Below are 20,901 nucleotides of genomic sequence, written 5' to 3'. Positions count from 1 at the left end.
TGCGCCAGTGCAGGTGGTGTCTTTTCAGAGCCATCTACCGAGGAGCAGAAGATTGGCGCCCGCCTCGTTTCCGAAGTGGGGAAACCGCACAGAACCCTCAACAGTGTCGACGTATACGGTGGCTGCGGGGGTCCGTCCTTCGGTCTAGCCAAAGCTTGCTTAGCAAGCCCCGTGCTCGCAGTCAGCGGCAACGAGCACCATTTGACCACTTTAAGCAAGAACTTCCCCGATGTGCCGACGTCTCACGCCTGTCCGTCAAAAGTGCTCAAGCAGCTCCACGCTGGCGGGATGACCGACATTCTCGGAGACATCGAGAAAGAAGATGGGAGCCCGTCCTTCGAATCTCACAAGAGCTGCCGATTTTTGGAGGGTTGTGACAAACAGGGGCTCAGGAATTCTCAACTAGAGACTTTTCTCGGATTCTGTGCCTTCTTTGAATCTTCGTACATCGTCCTCGTTGCCGAGAGGTGCTCCGTCCGGCACCATAACGGCGACGGCCTTGCCTTGGCTCTCAAGTGCCTTCTGGACCTTGGTTATCAAACTTCTTGCAGCATGCTGCAGGATGGCTGCTACGGTATGCCGCAGAGACACCGGCGCCTCGTCATCTTTGGGGCCAAGCGCGGCCGAGCAAAACTGCCAGCTTTTCCTTTGCCGACTCACACTTTCGAAGTGCCCGAGTGCCACCTATCATTTGCCGTGGACGGTCGCGCCTACAGCAGTCCTCTGAACTTGACCTCTGCGGCGCCGTACCAGAGGACCACCTTAAGGGATGCGATTGCCGACCTCAGTGATCCTGAGGCAAAGTTTGACAGAGGTCCGTCAGACTTCATTCGTTGTCACCAGCGGACATGCCCGATCGACTACGACTGCTACAAAAAGATGACGCCGTTGTCCCAGGCTAGTATCGCCGCCATCCCCAAGGTCGATGGGTCGGACTGGCGCGACCTTCCCAACCGGGAGGTTGAGCTGAGCGACAGCACCCCCGCGTATCGCCTCATCTACACGCACCGCTGCTCACCGTTTATAAAGCTTTTTTAGTTTCGAAACTTCTCCTCCCGAAGCGGCCGCGTTTTGCGCCCGGCCACTGAGATGGCGCTGCAGTCGAAGTTTGCGCCACGCTCGACGCTAGCAAGCCACGCCGCGGTGCAGCAACGTTTCTGAGGCTCCGTTTGTCGTGCTCATTTGCGTCGCGTTCTTTTGTTATCAAGTGATCCTTTCGTTATGAGTTGAGTGTTTGTGCACTACGCTTCAGCAGCTTTCGGTGTGTGGTCGGGTGAGGACGCTCACGGTGTGGACCCAACCTGCAAGTAGCGTGGGCTGCCGAATGTTCTCGAGCGCCAAGTTTTGGATTTTTTCGCTGTCAGAGGGTAGGTGGTGCGCGTAATTTATAATCTTTAGAGTGTGCTAGGAGTGTCAACCAAATGCCAACGTGTTTCGTGCCGGTATGTACCAGCGGGTACCGGCGCAACACGGAGAAAAGGCACTTCTTTTCTCCGCCAACCAATCCAAATCTCCTTGCAAAATGGTCGACAGCGATGCCCCGCGCAGACAAGGTGTTGGGGAAAACATGCAAAGTGTGCGACGCCCATTTCCAAGAAGGGGATATTCTGAAGTCATATAAGCATGTAATCAACGCAGAAGTGATTGAAATCGAGCGCGGTGTATGGTCTCTAAGGAGTGATGCAATTCCTACCATATTTCCTAATCTCCCGCTGTACATCTCGAATCGTAAACGGCGAAAATCTCCGAAAAAGAGAGCAACCGTCTCAAGAGACGCAGTGGCAACGCAGAGCGACGCTGCAGAAGATATCGATATCGAGCGAGAGCAACCAGAGCCCGTGCAAGACAGCTGCTTGCATGTTAATGAGCTGGTGGAGAAGAGTGCTTCTTTGAGGTTACCTCGTCAGTGGAGATCGGCAGCTCTTGAAGATGAAAATGGGCGCCGATCACAGATTGTTTTTTAAACGGCAGGATTGGAGGCAGATGTATATACAGTACTCAAGAGTGTCGTAGTTCGCGAAGACATGAGTTATGTTCTATCTGCCCGCGGAAAACTGGTGCTGACGCTGCCCATGGATTTGGCAATCACTTCGTTAGCAGACGTAGAGGCAATTGTGCAGGTTGTACAAACTATGCAAGCCTGTCATGGTTGCACCTCTAGCAGGGGAGGAACTGTATACCACAAGCAGTGCAGAGCTCTTACTGAGGCAGAAAAAGGAGTCTGTATAAAGTGTGCGAAAATGACGAAGGACCTCAAAAGAAGAAGTGGGCTGAAACCCAAGAAAAAGGTGTCCCTTGCAGCACCTGTTTCGAGGAAGAGGCTCATTCGGGCCGCTGCAGCTCGGGAGAAAATGAAGAAAGAAATTAGCGAACTCAGTGAAAAACTGAAGAAAGGGTTTTCAACAAGTCTAGGTGAAGTGACACAGGACCTGCCAGAAGCACAAAAGATGGTCTCACAGACAGCCGTCATGCAACAAGCGGCCAAGTCGCCACGTGGGCACCGGTACAGTACAGACTGGCTTATGATCTGTCTGCTTCTGAGGCTGACAAGCCCAAAGGGTTACAGAACTCTATCTGACATGAAGATTTTGCCCCTGCCAAGTGCCAACCGCCTTGTACAGCTACTGAAAGGTCTTCCATGTGGCTACGGCTTAAACAAATTTGCCCTTGGTAGCATAAAACTGCATATGGCTGGCAAGCCAGAACATTACACATATGGTTGTCTAATCATCGATGAAGTGAAACTCAGGGAAGGAACCGAGTTTAACAGGTCGTCCTACAAATTTGATGGCTTTGTAGATTACGGGGATATTACTAAAGTTGGCGCAGACCAGTTGGCAGACCATGCACTGGTTGTTATGTTCAACCCAATGTTTGCGTCATGGGTCCAACCCATAGCAACTTTTGCAGCTAAGGGTGCAGCGCCAGGATGGGTCTTGGCAAAGGTGGTAATGAGCTCAGTGCTACAATTGCATGAACATGGTGCTCGCGTACTGGCAGTGATAAGCGATGGTGCCGGAAATAACAAATCGATGTGGACACACCTCGGCATCAGTGGAAAGGTGGAGCACCCACAGTGCAAGATTGAACATCCCTGCCTTCCAGAGGGAACATTCCTCCACTTCATTTGTGACGTGCCACATATCGTGAAATGCATCCGGAATCATATGATGAAGCACAAATATGGTCAGGCAAGTTAAATAATTCCTTGGATATGCATGTCTCTTGAGTGATGACGCTGTGTAAGAGACTTGTTCACCTATGTTTAATTACTGCACATAACGAAATGGTGTACAATAATTTGTTGCAGGTAGGTGAATACCAAGCAAATTTCCAGCACTATGAACGTCTTTTTGAGGCGGAAAAAAAGGCCGCTATAAAAGTGGTTCCTAAGTTGACTGAGCACCATGTCAAGCCATAGAAGCTCCAGACCATGAACGTTCGTCTGGCGACTCAGGTAAAGTTGGCCATTCAGTCATTGTAAACATTGTAAGCAGTTGGTGCCATAAAACTGCATGCTTATACATTACATCTGTGCTTGTAAGCGTCCAGACATTTTCAAAACTAATTTGCCATCATGTTTTTCCAAGCTTTACAAATTTCTTTTACTCTTTTTCGCTTGCAGCTCTTCAGCCGAAGTGTGTCGATTGGCCTGAAGGTCTACAGACAAATGATGGTACCTGGCTTCGCCGACAGTTTTGGAACGGAACAGTTCACGATGCTACTAAATGACCTCTTTGACATTCTGAACTCCAAGGTTCCTGCAGCTGGAATACGAAAGGGATCTCCCCCGTGCTGGTCTGAACACCCCGTGCTGGTCTCCGGTGTGTTCAACCGCCTCGATGCATCTTTATGGCACCCCGACGGCTTCTGCCATGACTTTGGCCACATGCAGACTGACCTAATTGACTGCCGCACAGGCCGGATTCTTCGAGACCAGCCGATGCGGGTATTTTGGGAAGGCTTTGAAAGCTTGCACAAACGCATGAAGGACAGAGATGGAGAGTACATGATACTCAAGTTGAAGGACTGGCCACCCAGCGATGACTTCAGTCATGTGCTCCCAAGCAGGTTTGCTGATCTCATGAAAGCTCTGCATGTTCAGCAGTGGTTGCAGGTGCACATAATGCTCAGTTCTCCAAGTCCAGATGACTTGGAAGAACCACAACTGAAGAAGACTAGTGTGCGGAGAGACTCGTATGGATGCGTGTCTTGGGCGCCCAAGTTACCCGATGGAGAAACTACTGAACGGCAGGAGGAAAAGAAAGCTTCTTTACTGGAGCAGTTCAGGCTTTCATTTCGGAACGAAGTGCTTATCACTCGGCTGATGTCAGAAACCTACGCTTCACAGCGACTGCTGATCAACAAATCAAGAAGCATAATGGATATCAAGCAAAACTGGTCATTTCTGTTTGAGAGCGGCATCTGAATTCGCACGTCAACATCCTGCTGGGCTTTAATATGTCAGACGCTTTTGACAAGAACCTGCAAACTGTTGGAAGGCAGCTTTTTCGATATGCCCACAGCCAGGTAAAAAGGGAAAATGTCAAAAAGTGCTTGAAGGAAATAGAGACATCCAAGACTGAGAGAAGGTCGGCTGCAGCTGAATATGAAGGCACCCCACTGCTGTTACTTGCTATACTGGACGAAGACGAAGACCTCTTCTACAAAGTTTTGGAGGTAAGCGTTATGATTAGTTGAACTCTTGCATAAATGTCTACAGTAACAAGCCTCTATTAATTGGAATAATAAAGCCACAAAAATGCATGTCATCGCACTTCTTTTGGTACGGCCATCCATGTTGTTCAGCCAGGCCGCTCGACTTTTCTGCGTGTCATAATCAAAGTATGTCTGCATTTTGAGCCACTTCTTTCTAGTCGACAGTGGATGTTGTTATGGAACTTCAGTAGCTAGAGAAGTAACAGATTAAAATTGTGCAGTGAACTACGTGATGTTTTCAGTTTTCTAGGCTTTCTCAGTGCTTCTATTCAGGCATTAACTTACATATTAACAATGTCTATCTACATTGTGCGTTTACCATAAATCTAAATCAGTTGTTGTAAAGGCTACTGCTGTAACACATACTATGACCTTACCATGAAGGAGACGGCTGCCGATGAGGACCTGGGAGACCTACCCTGCTCACCATTCATCTGTGCTAAAGGTAGTGCTTTTAATTTATGCAATGACAGTCACATTATAACAGTACCATATTTGTGCAGGATGCAGCTTTCTCACTGCGAAGTCCTTTACCGTCACCATTGACGGCCAGCCAGTTTTTGAGGCGTCCACTGCAGCGAAGGCCTTCAAGATGATGTTCGTGTCTCACTTTGCCTTCAACATTGAATACCAGTTCGATACGAGCCGGATCATGGAGTTCACCCAAAGGTAAGAACAGGCTCTGTTCTTTTGCCAATAGTTTTCTTTGGGTACTTTAGCTAAAGTGAAGCATCTATTTTGTAGAACTGTGTGCTTCTTCCTAACAACAATTCAGTGAGCTCAAGAAGTGTGCGCCATAAAGAGCAACATTCCTGTGACGGGCCAAACAAAGGCTGATATTTTTTGATTGCATTCAGATTTTATTTGACTTTGGAGAAGAAAAGGGACTCCTTGAAGTGAAGGCCGCTGCATGCAGCAGACAACTTGTCCCGAAATGAAAGTTGTATGATATAACTGTGGTCTTGAAAGTAAAGCCAAAACTAATTTGTTTTCCAGGGCCATCGCTGGAATAAACCCAGCCAGGGGCACGAAAACTGAGAAAACAGAGAAGAAACAGCACTCTCTCTCACCAAAGGTCGCCGCACTCATTAGGGCACTTGCCGAGTATGACTTTTAGTAACATTTTATTACTTCGCTTGCTGAATAAGACATTTAGCTGCATTTTAATCAATCACGAATGGAAATAAACGTTTCAATAGTTTTATTGCATCAGTATGGGCCTAGCATGGTCCAAGGTGAATTGAGGGTCCGCTACAAGAACAATGTAAACTAAGGAAAGCGAGAGTTGTACCAAGAATTTGTTTTCTGCTGCAAGTATGTCATCTCTAAAACAGTTTTCTGGACAATAAAGAAGGTGTAGAAAAAGCAACTGATATTTCAAGCTTTTTTATTGAATATTTCTGTGAAACAGCAAAAAAAATAATTCCAACAATGCAGGAAAAATATATATGGAGAACAGAAAGTAATATATATTTTCTGCATTTTTCAGGAGCTTTCTGTGCGGTGAAACATATTTGTGCGAAATCACAGAAAGTTTGTGAGAACTAAAACAAATATTCACAGAAACTTTCTGTGCGGTGAGAACACATTTCTGTGAAATCACTGAAAACTTTCAAAACACAAAACAGAAAATTACAGAATATTTCTGCACAATGAAAAAAGATGTTTTCGTGAAATGACCGAAACGTTCTAGAACGGAAAACAGATAATCACAGATATTTTCTGGCAGGAAAGCTGCCAGACTTTTTCTGTTATTTAACACATAAATTTTTTACAGTGTACGCAAATATAAACGGTTACTTGTGACCCCTTTTGTGACGCTTGTGTAATGGCTCGATTACTGTTGACTGTTGCAGCGATTGACATTTCAAGCGCGCAACAGCCTTTTTTCTGAGCAGTATTGAGTTAGCATCAACCGCTGGGTTGTCCGCGTTATGATTGCGCAGAGCTAGCAAGGTTACGCAAACGCTCATATTGCTCATAAGAATAGGATCATCGTTCCATCTTTTACTAGGCTTTTCCTGCGGGCATTAACATTACCGGCTAATGTTAGCGGATTTGTGAAACACCCATCGGGTTGCGGGAGGACTTGGAAACCAGATGCTGTCAGCAATGGGCACTGTTTAATTCTCACAGTATAGTTTGTCACGCGCGAGACTCAAAAAATGAACTACCACTCATGTAAGCATACATGGTCGGAGGAAGCTTACTTGAGAACCCGAATCTGCGATAAAAGTGCCAGAATTTGTTTTATTGTAATCTTGCATGAAATACAACGCGATACTATTTTTCGAGCGTTATAAACGACGAAACATTTACCAGCGCTGCGACAGGAAGCAAGGAACAATTGGATAAAAAAGCATGCAATCCGCTTGTCAATAAGGCTAAGATTATGTTCAGGCATCAAGTTAAATTGACTAGGGAATTGAGTTTCTGTGAATGTATTCACAGAAATACGGTCATGTGCGCAAGCACACAAAACAGCATGACAAAACACCATGAAATGAACGTCAGGACGGAAGGGAAAAGATGCATGTAGTAGGGACGGTGAACTCTCGCGCGAATCGATGTCCAGGCCGCAGGCACAGAGGAAGCCCTCGCCAGTATAGGCCGTCCGGGCGCCCAGGAACTGTAGACATCAGAAGCGGCGCGAGAGAGCGACTAACGCTCGAAAGAGCCAGGACGACGACGAACAACCTCAGGGACAATGAACTGAGTATTTACAGCAGTGCGATTGAGAGGGTGTACGCGGGGTGAGTGCAAGTTCAGCATGTTCAGCAGTGGTTGCAGGTGCACATAATGCTCAGAGATTTTATGCAAAGAAATTCACTTCATGAGCTGAAAAGTCCTTGAGTGAGATTTTTATTACGGTGTTCTAGATGTGCTGCAGAAGACACAAATATAAAGAGAAATTCTGTTCACTGTAGCTGTACTACTAGTGCACAGTTTAAAGGTGTATATATTTAGCACGTGCATGAGTTGCCTACTAATTGTTGTCGTACCTGCACTCGAGAGCAAATTTATCCTTGTCAACCAAAACTTCCGCACCAATACCATACCGGCATAGCAAAAGAAGCAATTAATTACTTTTTACTCAATCAGATGTGACACACGTCAGTAGCGTAAAATGTCGACGCACAGATCAGTCGCAAAAGATCAGCTAGGATGAAATGCGCCGTTGTGATCCGATGCCAGCACCAGGAGCGTACGACGAACAGAGACCCCGCCGACGCCACGTTGTTCAAGCGCTTAGTAAAAGAAAGGTATCTAAAAAAACCACGCAGCTGACCGCTACACTCCTACACCTCCCTCCCCGCAAACACGCACCTAGACACAGAGCGGCGCACAGGTGCGGTGAACCTTTTCCGACGCCAGGCCGCCGAGAAAGACGACATTGCGCGCCGTTTATAACGCAGCGCACCGTCCGCCTCCGGCTACCGTACACAGGCCGTGTGGCCTTCGAAACGCAGCTCAGCAACGTCGAGAGCGGCTTCACGTTTCGGTGCTGTTTGGTGAGGTGCAAAAGTTCGCTGATCAAAACATTCAACGCTTCTTCGCGTGTCGAAGCGCGGTTCCGGAGTGCCACCTTTTCGCGAGATTCATTTCAATGCATCGATCGCTCCGCGTAACGACACCAAGTGTGACGAACAAAATATCAAATGAGCGGTTATTCGCCGCATTTAAAAACAATCCTAGATGCGTGCGTAACGTCACGACGCGAGGCATGTAGACTTTAACACGCAAGGCCGAACACACCGTGCCGAAAGCCCGTCCACCGCCACCGAGAAACACTCGGGGCCCTAGCAACAACGACGCCATACGCCGTTGCTAGTGGCCCGAGTTTTTTTAGCAACAACGACAACGTTGCTAGGGGCCTGACTTTTTAAGCCTAAATTTTGACGTCACTTCCGCCACATTCTCGCCAATGCATTGGGAATACGAAGGGCCTCTCCTGAGTTTTCCTTCCTCCATGTCTCCATGGATCAGAAAAGGTGTTGATCACTAACTGACTACGTCTAGGAGGTCCTTTACCGAATACCACAGTATTCAGACATTTGAACTGAACCCTTACTGCGACAGCTGCTAAAGAGTGTTCAGGCTTAACTCCTTGACAATTACACAGGAGTTCGCAACAATGCCAACACCACCCCCCGCCGGTGCCAACATTATCTAAAGATTTTTCACTGTGTTGTTTAACAGTGTTCCTTGAACACAAACTAAGTGTCATCGGTGCTCCTCTTATAATATGGACATATCATCATAGTGATGTCTCATGCCGCGACAGGTCCACTGCATCAATGAAACGGCCACATTTATGCATGACAGTGTGGTTGCAGGATAAATATGAAGAGGAACACAATTCGTACTTATAAACAAACTATGCCTTACGGACTATGCAACGTTCTTACCAGGAGTTGTGATACGGGGTTTTCCTTTGCCGCCACCACAACGGCCGCCAGAAAGGCGGCGGTCCTTCGGCGGCAAAGATGCTGGTACGGTTACCGAGACCTCTATATCCTCCACAGAGGAGCTGGCCGTTAATTCGGCGTTGCGATGGCTCGTGGCCTTCGCGCGATACTTTTCTGGTGCAGCAGCTGCATCAGGCTCCGCTCTAGAAGCAGAATCTATTGGACCAGTATTTGGCTCCTTTGTAAGGTTGGGAGGGCAGGTCTAGCTGGGTGTTGGTGTTCTGGCCGCCCATCAGCGATGAGGCGATTGCCGATGGTGGCAAAGAAAGGCCTCCGGCGAAGATCACATGATCTTTCCTAGAAAGGACTGTCGACGGGGTTGGGGCATTGATGTCGCACCAGGTCCAGCAGCTCCACCTGTGGGCCAACTGAAACTGAATACGGTTGCGGTTCCGGCTTCACCGCTTCAGAAAAAGTGCCCGTCTCTTCGAAGATGAATCGCTTCCTAGATTATGGGTAGGATATGTTCTCTTTTGTCTTCAAGCTAATAATTTATTTTACTGTCTTCCAAATACGGCACGACCTGGAGTGCGCGCCATGTGCGCCAGTGCAGGTGGTGTCTTTTCAGAGCCATCTACCGAGGAGCAGAAGATTGGCGCCCGCCTCGTTTTCGAAGTGGGGAAGCCGCACAGAACCCTCAACAGTGTCGACGTATACGGTGGCTGCGGGGGTCCGTCCTTCGGTCTAGCCAAAGCTTGCTTAGCAAGCCCCGTGCTCGCAGTCAGCGGCAACGAACACCATTTGACCACTTTAAGCAAGAACTTCCCCGATGTGCCGACGTCTCACGCCTGTCCGTCAAAAGTGCTCAAGCAGCTCCACGCTGGCGGGATGACCGACATTCTCGGAGACATCGAGAAAGAAGATGGGAGCCCGTCCTTCGAATCTCACAAGAGCTACCGATTTTTGGAGGGTTGTGACAAACAGGGGCTCAGGAATTCTCAACTAGTGACTTTTCTCGGATTCTGTGCCTTCTTTGAATCTTCGTACGTCGTCCTCGTTGCCGAGAGGTGCTCCGTCCGGCACCATAACGGCGACGGCCTTGCCTTGGCTCTCAAGTGCCTTCTGGACCTTGGTTATCAAACTTCTTGCAGCATGCTGCAGGATGGCTGCTACGGTATGCCGCAGAGACACCGGCGCCTCGTCATCTTTGGGGCCAAGCGCGGCCGAGCAAAACTGCCAGCTTTTCCTTTGCCGACTCACACTTTCGAAGTGCCCGAGTGCCACCTATCATTTGCCGTGGACGGTCGCGCCTACAGCAGTCCTCTGAACTTGACCTCTGCGGCGCCATACCAGAGGACCACCTTAAGGGATGCGATTGCCGACCTCAGTGATCCTGAGGCAAAGTTTGACAGAGGTCCGTCAGACTTCATTCGTTGTCACCAGCGGATATGCCCGATCGACTACGACTGCTACAAAAAGATGACGCCGTTGTCCCAGGCTAGTATCGCCGCCATCCCCAAGGTCCCTGGGTCGGACGGGCGCGACCTTCCCAAGCGGGAGGTTGAGCTGAGCGACGGCACCCCCGCGTATCGCCTCATCTACACGCACCGCTGCTCACCGTTTATAAAGCTTTTTTAGTTTCGAAACTTCTCCTCCCGAAGCGGCCGCGTTTTGCGCCCGGCCACTGAGATGGCGCTGCAGTCGAAGTTTGCGCCACGCTCGACGCTAGCTAGCCACGCCGCGGTGCAGCAACGTTTCTGAGGCTCCGTTTGTCGTGCTCATTTGCGTCGCGTTCTTTTGTTATCAAGTGATCCTTTCGTTATGAGTTGAGTGTTTGTGCACTACGCTTCAGCAGCTTTCGGTGTGTGGTCGGGTGAGGACGCTCACGGTGTGGACCCAACCTGCAAGTAGCGTGGGCTGCCGAATGTTCTCGAGCGCCAAGTTTTGGATTTTTTCGCTGTCAGAGGGTAGGTGGTGCGCGTAATTTATAGTCTTTAGAGTGTGCTAGGACTGTCAACCAAATGCCAACGTGTTTCTTGCCGGTATGTACCAGCGGGTACCGGCGCAACACGGAGAAAAGGCACTTCTTTTCTCCGCCAACCAATCCAAATCTCCTTGCAAAATGGTCGAGAGCGATACCCCGTGCAGACAAGGTGTTGGGGAAAACATGCAAAGTGTGCGACGCCCATTTCCAAGAAGGGGATATTCTGAAGTCATATAAGCATGTAATCAACGCAGAAGTGATTGAAATCGAGCGCGGTGTATGGTCTCTAAGGAGTGATGCAATTCCTACCATATTTCCTAATCTCCCGCTGTACTTCTCGAATCGTAAACGGCGAAAATCTCCGAAAAAGAGAGAAACCGTCTCAAGAGACGCAGTGGCAACGCAGAGCGACGCTGCAGAAGATATCGATATCGAGCGAGAGCAACCAGAGCCCGTGCAAGACAGCTGCTTGCATGTTAATGAGCTGGTGGAGAAGAGTGCTTCTTTGAGGTTACCTCGTCAGTGGAGATCGGCAGCTCTTGAAGATGAAAATGGGCGCCGATCACAGATTGTTTTTTACACGGCAGGATTGGAGGCAGATGTATATACAGTACTCAAGAGTGTCGTAGTTCGCGAAGACATGAGTTATGTTGTATCTGCCCGCGGAAAACTGGTGCTGACGCTGCCCATGGATTTGGCAATCACTTCGTTAGCAGACGTAGAGGCAATTGTGCAGGTTGTACGAACTATGCAAGCCTGTCATGGTTGCACCTCTAGCAGGGGAGGAACTGTATACCACAAGCAGTGCAGAGCTCTTACTGAGGCAGAAAAAGGAGTCTGTATAAAGTGTGCGAAAATGACGAAGGACCTCAAAAGAAGAAGTGGGCTGAAACCCAAGAAAAAGGTGTGCCTTGCAGCACCTGTTTTGAGGAAGAGGCTCATTCGTGCCGCTGCAGCTCGGGAGAAAATGAAGAAAGAAATTAGCGAACTCAGTGAAAAACTGAAGAAAGCGTTTTCAACAAGTCTAGGTGAAGTGACACAGGACCTGCCAGAAGCACAAAAGATGGTCATACAGACAGCCGTCATGCAACAAGCGGCCAAGTCGCCACGTGGGCACCGGTACAGTACAGACTGGCTTATGATCTGTCTGCTTCTGAGGCTGACAAGCCCAAAGTGTTACAGAACTCTACCTGACATGAAGATTTTGCTCCTGCCAAGTGCCAACCGCCTTGTACAGCTACTGAAAGGTCTTCCATGTGGCTACGGCTTAAACAAATTTGCCCTTGGTAGCAGAAACCTGCATATGGCTGGCAAGCCAGAACATTACACATATGGTTGTCTAATCATCGATGAAGTTAAACTCAGGGAAGGAACCGAGTTTAACAGGTCGTCCTACAAATTTGATGGCTTTGTAGATTACGGGGATATTACTAAAGTTGGCACAGACCAGGTGGCAGACCATGCACTGGTTGTTATGTTCAACCCAATGTTTGCGTCATGGGTCCAACCCATAGCAACTTTTGCAGCTAAGGGTGCAGCGCCAGGATGCGTCTTGGCAAAGGTGGTAATGAGCTCAGTGCTACAATTGCATGAACATGGTGCTCGCGTACTGGCAGTGATAAGCGATGGTGCCGGAAATAACAAATCGATGTGGACACACCTCGGCATCAGTGGAAAGGTGGAGCACCCACAGTGCAAGATCGAACATCCCTGCCTTCCAGAGGGAACATTCCTCCACTTCATTTGTGACGTGCCACATATCGTGAAATGCATCCGGAATCATATGATGAAGCACAAATATGGTCAGGCAAGTTAAATAATTCCTTGGATATGCATGTCTCTTGAGCGATGACGCTGTGTAACAGACTTGTTCACCTATGTTTAATTACTGCACATAACGAAATGGTGTACAATAATTTGTTGCAGGTAGGTGAATACCAAGCAAATTTCCAGCACTATGAACGTCTTTTTGAGGCGGAAAAAAAGGCCGCTATAAAAGTGGTTCCTAAGTTGACTGAGCACCATGTCAAGCCATAGAAGCTCCAGACCATGAACGTTCGTCTGGCGACTCAGGTAAAGTTGGCCATTCAGTCATTGTAAACATTGTAAGCAGTTGGTGCCATAAAACTGCATGCTTATACATTACATCTGTGCTTGTCAGCGTCCAGACATTTTCAAAACTAATTTGACATAATGTTTTTCCAAGCTTTACAAATTTCTTTTACTCTTTTTCGCTTGCAGCTCTTCAGCCGAAGTGTGTCGATCGGCCTGAAGGTCTACAGACAAATGATGGTACCTGGCTTCGCCGACAGTTTTGGAACGGAACAGTTCACGATGCTACTAAATGACCTCTTTGACATTCTGAACTCCAAGGTTCCTGCAGCTGGAATACGAAAGGGATCTCCCCCGTGCTGGTCTGAACACCCCGTGCTGGTCTCCGGTGTGTTCAACCGCCTCGATGCATCTTTATGGCACCCCGACGGCTTCTGCCGTGACTTTGGCCACATGCAGACTGACCTGATTGACTGCCGCACAGGCCGGATTCTTCGAGACCAGCCGATGCGCGTATTTTGGGAAGGCTTTGAAAGCTTGCACAAACGCATGAAGGACAGAGATGGAGAGTACATGATACTCAAGTTGAAGGACTGGCCACCCAGCGATGACTTCAGTGATGTGCTCCCAAGCAGGTTTGCTGATCTCATGAAAGCTCTGCATGTTCAGCAGTGGTTGCAGGTGCACATAATGCTCAGTTCTCCAAGTCCATATGACTTGGAAGAACCACAACTGAAGAGGACTAGTGTGCGGAGAGACTCGTATGGATTCGTGTCTTTGGCGCCCAAGTTACCCGATGGAGAAACTACTGAACGGCAGGAGGAAAAGAAAGCTTCTTTACTGGAGGAGTTCAGGCTTTCATTTCGGAACGAAGTGCTTATCACTCGGCTGATGTCAGAAACCTACGCTTCACAGCGACTGCTGATCAACAAATCAAGAAGCATAATGGATATCAAGCAAAACTGGCCATTTCTGTTTGAAGAGCGGCATCTGAATTCGCACGTCAACATCCTGCTGGGCTTTAATATGTCAGACGCTTTTGACAAGAACCTGCAAACTGTTGGAAGGCAGCTTTTTCGATATGCCCACAGCCAGGTAAAAAGGGAGAATGTCAAAAAGTGCTTGAAGGAAATAGAGACATCCAAGACTGAGAGAAGGTCGGCTGCAGCTGAATACGAAGGCACCCCACTGCTGTTACTTGCTTTACTGGACGAAGAGGAAGACCTCTTCTACAAAGTTTTGGAGGTAAGCGTTATGATTAGTTGAACTCTTGTATAAATGTCTACAGTAACAAGCCTCTATTAATTGGAATAATAAAGCCACAAAAATGCATGTCATCGCACTTCTTTTGCTACTGCCATCCATGTTGTTCAGCCAGGCCGCTCGACTTTTCTGCGTGTCATAATCAATGTCTGCATTTTGAGCCACTTCTTTCTAGTCGACAGTGGATGTTGTTATGGAACTTCAGTAGCTAGAGAAGTAACAGATTAAAATTGTGCAGTGAACTACGTGATGTTTTCAGTTTTCTAGGCTTTCTCAGTGCTTCTATTCAGGCATTAACTTACATATTAACAACGTCTATCTACATTGTGCGTTTACCATAAATTTAAATCAGCTGTTGTAAAGGCTACTGCTGTAACACATAGTATGCCCTTACCATGAAGGAGACGGCTGCCGATGAGGACCTGGGAGACCTACCCTGCTCACCATTCATCTGTGCTAAAGGTAGTGCTTTTAATTTATGCAATGACAGTCACATTATAACAGTACCATATTTGTGCAGGATGCAGCTTTCTCACTGCGAAGTCCTTTACCGTCACCATTGACGGCCAGCCAGTTTTTGAGGCGTCCACTGCAGCGAAGGCCTTCAAGATGATGTTCGTGTCTCACTTTGCCTTCAACATTGAATACCAGTTCGATACGAGCCGGACCATGGAGTTCACCCAAAGGCAAGAACAGGCTCTGTTCTTTCGCCAATAGTTTTCTTTGGCTACTTTAGCTAAAGTGAAGCATCTATTTTGTAGAACTGTGTGCTTCTTCCTAACAACAATTCAGTGAGCTGAAGAAGTGTGCGCCATAAAGAGCAACATTCCTGTGACGGGCCAAACAAAGGCTGATATTTTTTGATTGCATTCAGATTTTATTTGACTTTGGGGAAGAAAAGGGACTCCTTGAAGTGAAGGCCGCTGCATGCAGCAGACAACTTGTCCCGAAATGAAAGTTGTATGATATAACAGTGGTCTTGAAAGTAAAGCCAAAACTGATTTCTTTTCCAGGGCCATCGCTGGAATAAACCCAGCCAGGGCCACGAAAACTGAGAAAACAGAGAAGAAACAGCACTCTCTCTCACCAAAGGTCGCCGCACTCATTAGGGCACTTGCCGAGTATGACTTTTAGTAACATTTTATTACTTCGCTTGCTGAATAAGACATTTAGCTGCATTTTAATCAATCACGAATGGAAATAAACGTTTCAATAGTTTTATTGCATCAGTATGGGCCTAGCATGGTCCAAGGTGAATTGAGGGTCCGCTACAAGAACAATGTAAACTAAGGAAAGCGAGAGTTGTACCAAGAATTTGTTTTCTGCTGCAAGTATGTCATCTGTAAAACAGTTTTCTGGACAATAAAGAAGGTGTAGAAAATCAACTGATATTTCCGGCTTTTTTATTGAATATTTCTGTGAAACAGCAAAAAAAAATAATTCCAACAATGCAGGAAAAATATATATGGAGAACAGAAAGTAATATATATTTTCTGCATTTTTCAGGAGCTTTCTGTGCGGTGAAACATATTTGTGTGAAATCACAGAAAGTTTGTGAGAACTAAAACAAATATTCACAGAAACTTTCTGTGCGGTGAAAATATATTTGTGTGAAATCACAGAAAGTTTGTGAGAACAAAAACAAATATTCACAGAAACTTTCTGTGCGGTGAAAACACATTTCCGTGAAATCACTGAAAACTTTCAAAACACAAAACAGAAAATTACAGAATATTTCTGCACAATGAAAAAACATGTTTTCGTGAAATGACCGAAACGTTCTAGAACTGAAAACAGATAATCACAGATATTTTCTGGCAGGAAAGCTGCCAGACTTTTTCTGTTATTTAACACATAAATTTTTTACAGTGTACGCAAATATAAACGGTTACTTTTGACCCCTTTTGTGACGCTTGTGTAATGGCTCGATTACTGTTGACTGTTGCAGCGATTGACATTTCAAGCGCGCAACAGCCTTTTTTCTGAGCAGTATTGAGTTAGTATCAACCGCTGGGTTGTCCGCGTTATGATTGCGCAGAGCTAGCAAGGTTACGCAAACGCTCATAGTGCTCATAAGAATAGGATCATCGTTCCATCTTTTACTAGGCTTTTCCTGCGGGCATTAACATTACCGGCTAATGTTCGCGGATTTGTGAAACACCCATCGGGTTGCGGGAGGACTTGGAAACCAGATGCTGTCAGCAATGGGCACTGTTTAATTCTCACAGTATAGTTTGTCACGCGCGAGACTCAAAAAATGAACTACCACTCATGTAAGCATACATGGTCGGAGGAAGCTTACTTGAGAACGCGAATCTGCGATAAAAAAGTGCCAGAATTTGTTTTATTGTAATCTTGCATGAAATACAACGCGATACTATTTTTCGAGCGTTATAAACGACGAAACATTTACCAGCGCTGCGACAGGAAGCAAGGACCAATTGGATAAAAAAGCATGCAATCCGCTTGTCAATAAGGCTAAGATTATGTTCAGGCATCAAGTTAAATTGACTAGGAAATTGAGTTTCTGTGAATGTATTCACAGAAATACGGTCATGTGCGCAAGCACACAAAACAGCATGACAAAACACCATGAAATGAACGTCAGGACAGAAGGAAAAAGATGCATGTAGTAGGTACGGTGAACTCTCGCGCGAATCGATGTCCAGGCCGCAGGCGCAGAGGAAGCCCTCGCCAGTATAGGCCGTCCGGGCGCCCAGGAACTGTAGACATCAGAAGCGGCGCGAGAGAGCGACTAACGCTTGAAAGAGCCAGGACGACGACGAACAACCTCAGGGACAATAAACTGAGTATTTACAGCAGTGCGATTCAGAGGGTGTACGCGGGGTGAGTGCAAGTTCAGCATGTTCAGCAGTGGTTGCAGGTGCACATAATGCTCAGAGATTTTATGCAAAGAAATTCACTTCATGAGCTGAAATGTCCTTGAGTGAGATTTTTATTACGGTGTTCTAGATGTGCTGCAGAAGACACACATATAAAGAGAAATTCTGTTCACTGTAGCTGTACTACTAGTGCACAGTTTAAAGGTGTATATATTTAGCACGTGCATGAGTTGCCTACTAATTGTTGTCGTACCTGCACTCGAGAGCAAATTTATCCTTGTCAACCAAAACTTCCGCACCAATACCATACCGGCATAGCAAAAGAAGCAATTAATTACTTTTTACTCAATCAGATGTAACACACGTCAGTAGTGTAAAATGTCGACGCACAGATCAGTCGCAAAAGATCAGCTAGGATGAAATGCGCCGTTGTGATCCGATGCCAGCACCAGGAGCGTACGACGAACAGAGACCCCGCCGACGCTACGTTGTTCAAGCGCTTAGTAAAAGAAAGGTATCTAAAAAAACCGCGCAGGTCACCGCTACACTCCTACACCTCCCTCCCCGCAAACACGCACCTAGACACAGAGCGGCGCACAGGTGCGGTGAACCTTTTCCGACGCCAGGCCGCCGAGAAAGACGACATTGCGCGCCGTTTATAACGCAGCGCACCGTCCGCCTCCGGCTACCGTACACAGGCCGTGTGGCCTTCGAAACGCAGCTCAGCAACGTCGAGAGCGGCTTCACGTTTCGGTGCTGTTTGGTGAGGTGCAAAAGTTCGCTGATCAAAACATTCAACGCTTCTTCGCGTGTCGAAGCGCGGTTCCGGAGTGCCACCTTTTCGCGAGATTCATTTCAATGCATCGATCGCTCCGCGTAACGACACCAAGTGTGACGAACAAAATATCAAATGAGCGGTTATTCGCCGCATTTAAAAACAATCCTAGATGCGTGCGTAACGTCACGACGCGAGGCATGTAGACTTTAACACGCAAGGCCGAACACACCGTGCCGAAAGCCCGTCCACCGCCACCGAGAAACACTCGGGGCCCTAGCAACAACGACGCCATACGCCGTTGCTAGTGGCCCGAGTTTTTTTAGCAACAACGACAACGTTGCTAGGGGCCTGACTTTTTAAGCCTAAATTTTGACGTCACTTCCGCCACATTCTCGCCAATGCATTGGGAATACGAAGGGCCTCTCCTGAGTTTTCCTTCCTCCATGTCTCCATGGATCAGAAAAGGTGTTGATCACTAACTGACTACGTCTAGGAGGTCCTTTACCGAATACCACAGTATTCAGACATTTGAACTGAACCCTTACTGCGACAGCTGCTAAAGAGTGTTCAGGCTTAACTCCTTGACAATTACACAGGAGTTCGCAACAATGCCAACACCACCCCCCGCCGGTGCCAACATTATCTAAAGATTTTTCACTGTGTTGTTTAACAGTGTTCCTTGAACACAAACTAAGTGTCATCGGTGCTCCTCTTATAATATGGACATATCATCATAGTGATGTCTCATGCCGCGACAGGTCCACTGCATCAATGAAACGGCCACATTTATGCATGACAGTGTGGTTGCAGGATAAATATGAAGAGGAACACAATTCGTACTTATAAACTATGCCTTACGGACTATGCAACGTTCTTACCAGGAGTTGTGATACGGGGTTTTCCTTTGCCGCCACCACAACGGCCGCCAGAAAGGCGGCGGTCCTTCGGCGGCAAAGATGATGGTACGGTTACCGAGACCTCTATATCCTCCACAGAGGAGCTGGCCGTTAATTCGGCGTTGCGATGGCTCGTGGCCTTCGCGCGATACTTTTCTGGTGCAGCAGCTGCATCAGGCTCCGCACTAGAAGCAGAATCTATTGGACCAGTCTTTGGCTTCTTTGTAAGGTTGGGAGGGCAGGTCTAGCTGGGTGTTGGTGTTCTGGCCGCCCATCAGCGATGAGGCGATTGCCGATGGTGGCAAAGAAAGGCCTCCGGCGAAGATCACATGATCTTTCCTAGAAAGGACTGTCGACGGGGTTGGGGCATTGATGTCGCACCAGGTCCAGCAGCTCCACCTGTGGGCCAACTGAAACTGAATACGGTTGCGGTTCCGGCTTCACCGCTTCAGAAAAAGTGCCCGTCTCTTCGAAGATGAATCGCTTCCTAGATTATGGGTAGGATATGTTCTCTTTTGTCTTCAAGCTAATAATTTATTTTACTGTCTTCCAAATACGGCACGACCTGGAGTGCGCGCCATGTGCGCCAGTGCAGGTGGTGTCTTTTCAGAGCCATCTACCGAGGAGCAGAAGATTAGCGCCCGCCTCGTTTCCGAAGTGGAGAAGCCGCACAGAACCCTCAACAGTGTCGACGTATACGGTGGCTGCGGGGGTCTGTCCTTCGGTCTAGCCAAAGCTTGCTTAGCAAGCCCCGTGCTCGCAGTCAGCGACAACGAGCACCATTTGACCACTTTAAGCAAGAACTTCCCCGATGTGCCGACGTCTCACGCCTGTCCGTCAAAAGTGCTCAAGCAGCTCCACGCTGGCGGGATGACCGACATTCTCGGAGACATCGAGAAAGAAGATGGGAGCCCGTCCTTCGAATCTCACAAGAGCTGCCGATTTTTGGAGGGTTGTGACAAACAGGGGCTCAGGAATTCTCAACTAGTGACTTTTATCGGATTCTGTGCCTTCTTTGAATCTTCGTACGTCGTCCTCGTTGCCGAGAGGTGCTCCGTCCGGCACCATAACGGCGACGGCCTTGCCTTGGCTCTCAAGTGCCTTCTGGACCTTGGTTATCAAACTTCTTGCAGCATGCTGCAGGATGGCTGCTACGGTATGCCGCAGAGACACCGGCGCCTCGTCATCTTTGGGGCCAAGCGCGGCCGAGCAAAACTGCCAGCTTTTCCTTTGCCGACTCACACTTTCGAAGTGCCCGAGTGCCACCTATCATTTGCCGTGGACGGTCGCGCCTACAGCAGTCCTCTGAACTTGACCTCTGCGGCGCCATACCAGAGGACCACCTTAAGGGATGCGATTGCCGACCTCAGTGATCCTGAGGCAAAGTTTGACAGAGGACCGTCAGACTTCATTCGTTGTCACCAGCGGATATGCCCGATCGACTACGACTGCTACAAAAAGATGACGCCGTTGTCCCAGGCTAGTATCGCCGCCATCCCCAAGGTCCCTGGGTCGGACTGGCGCGACCTTCCCAACCGGGAGGTTGAGCTGAGCGACGGCACCCCCGCGTATCGCCTCATCTACACGCACCGCTGCTCACCGTTTATAAAGCTTTTTTAGTTTCGAAACTTCTCCTCCCGAAGCGGCCGCGTTTTGCGCCCGGCCACTGAGATGGCGCTGCAGTCGAAGTTTGCGCCACGCTCGACGCTAGCTAGCCACGCCGCGGTGCAGCAACGTTTCTGAGGCTCCGTTTGTCGTGCTCATTTGCGTCGCGTTCTTTTGTTATCAAGTGATCCTTTCGTTATGAGTTGAGTGTTTGTGCACTGCGCTTCAGCAGCTTTCGGTGTGTGGTCGGGTGAGGACGCTCATGGTGTGGACCCAACCTGCAAGTAGCGTGGGCTGCCGAATGTTCTCGAGCGCCAAGTTTTGGATTTTTTCGCTGTCAGAGGGTAGGTGG

General features: G+C 48.1%; 2 protein-coding genes and 2 pseudogenes across 2 annotated transcripts; all 4 read left to right on the top strand.

The window, feature by feature from the left end:
• Positions 1-1,421: 1,421 nt before the first annotated feature.
• Positions 1,422-3,200, top strand: LOC149356893 (uncharacterized; annotated as a pseudogene).
• Positions 3,201-4,174: 974 nt separating this feature from the next.
• On the top strand, positions 4,175-5,836 carry LOC149356892 (uncharacterized; annotated as a pseudogene).
• A 5,313-nt stretch (positions 5,837-11,149) lies between these two features.
• LOC149356891 (uncharacterized) lies at positions 11,150-12,928 on the top strand. The gene has a single exon (XM_089577849.1). The coding sequence runs from the start codon at positions 11,150-11,152 to the stop codon at positions 12,926-12,928; it is 1,779 nt and encodes a 592-aa protein (XP_089433975.1).
• A 1,127-nt stretch (positions 12,929-14,055) lies between these two features.
• On the top strand, positions 14,056-15,561 carry LOC149356890 (uncharacterized). Its single transcript, XM_089577848.1, has 4 exons — positions 14,056-14,409; positions 14,829-14,889; positions 14,948-15,113; positions 15,441-15,561. Exons 1-4 carry the CDS (start codon positions 14,056-14,058, stop codon positions 15,559-15,561), a joined length of 702 nt encoding a protein of 233 aa, XP_089433974.1.
• The last annotated feature ends 5,340 nt before the right edge of the window (positions 15,562-20,901 follow it).

This window comes from Amblyomma mixtum, chromosome 3, assembly GCF_055824585.1.
Source record: "Amblyomma mixtum isolate Tamu chromosome 3, ASM5582458v1, whole genome shotgun sequence".
NCBI classification, from domain to species: domain Eukaryota; kingdom Metazoa; phylum Arthropoda; class Arachnida; order Ixodida; family Ixodidae; genus Amblyomma; species Amblyomma mixtum.
This window is presented reverse-complemented; position numbering and strand designations above follow the sequence as displayed.

Bases quoted from the DNA above. Each gene is read 5' to 3' on its own strand.
- LOC149356891 (XM_089577849.1), top strand. From the start codon at position 11,150: ATGCCAACGTGTTTCTTGCCGGTATGTACCAGCGGGTACCGGCGCAAC.
- LOC149356890 (XM_089577848.1), top strand. From the start codon at position 14,056: ATGTCAGAAACCTACGCTTCACAGCGACTGCTGATCAACAAATCAAGA. The intron at 14,890-14,947 runs GTAGTGCTTTTA...ATATTTGTGCAG, and splicing joins ACCATTCATCTGTGCTAAAG to GATGCAGCTTTCTCACTGCG. The intron at 15,114-15,440 runs GCAAGAACAGGC...TTTCTTTTCCAG, and splicing joins ACCATGGAGTTCACCCAAAG to GGCCATCGCTGGAATAAACC.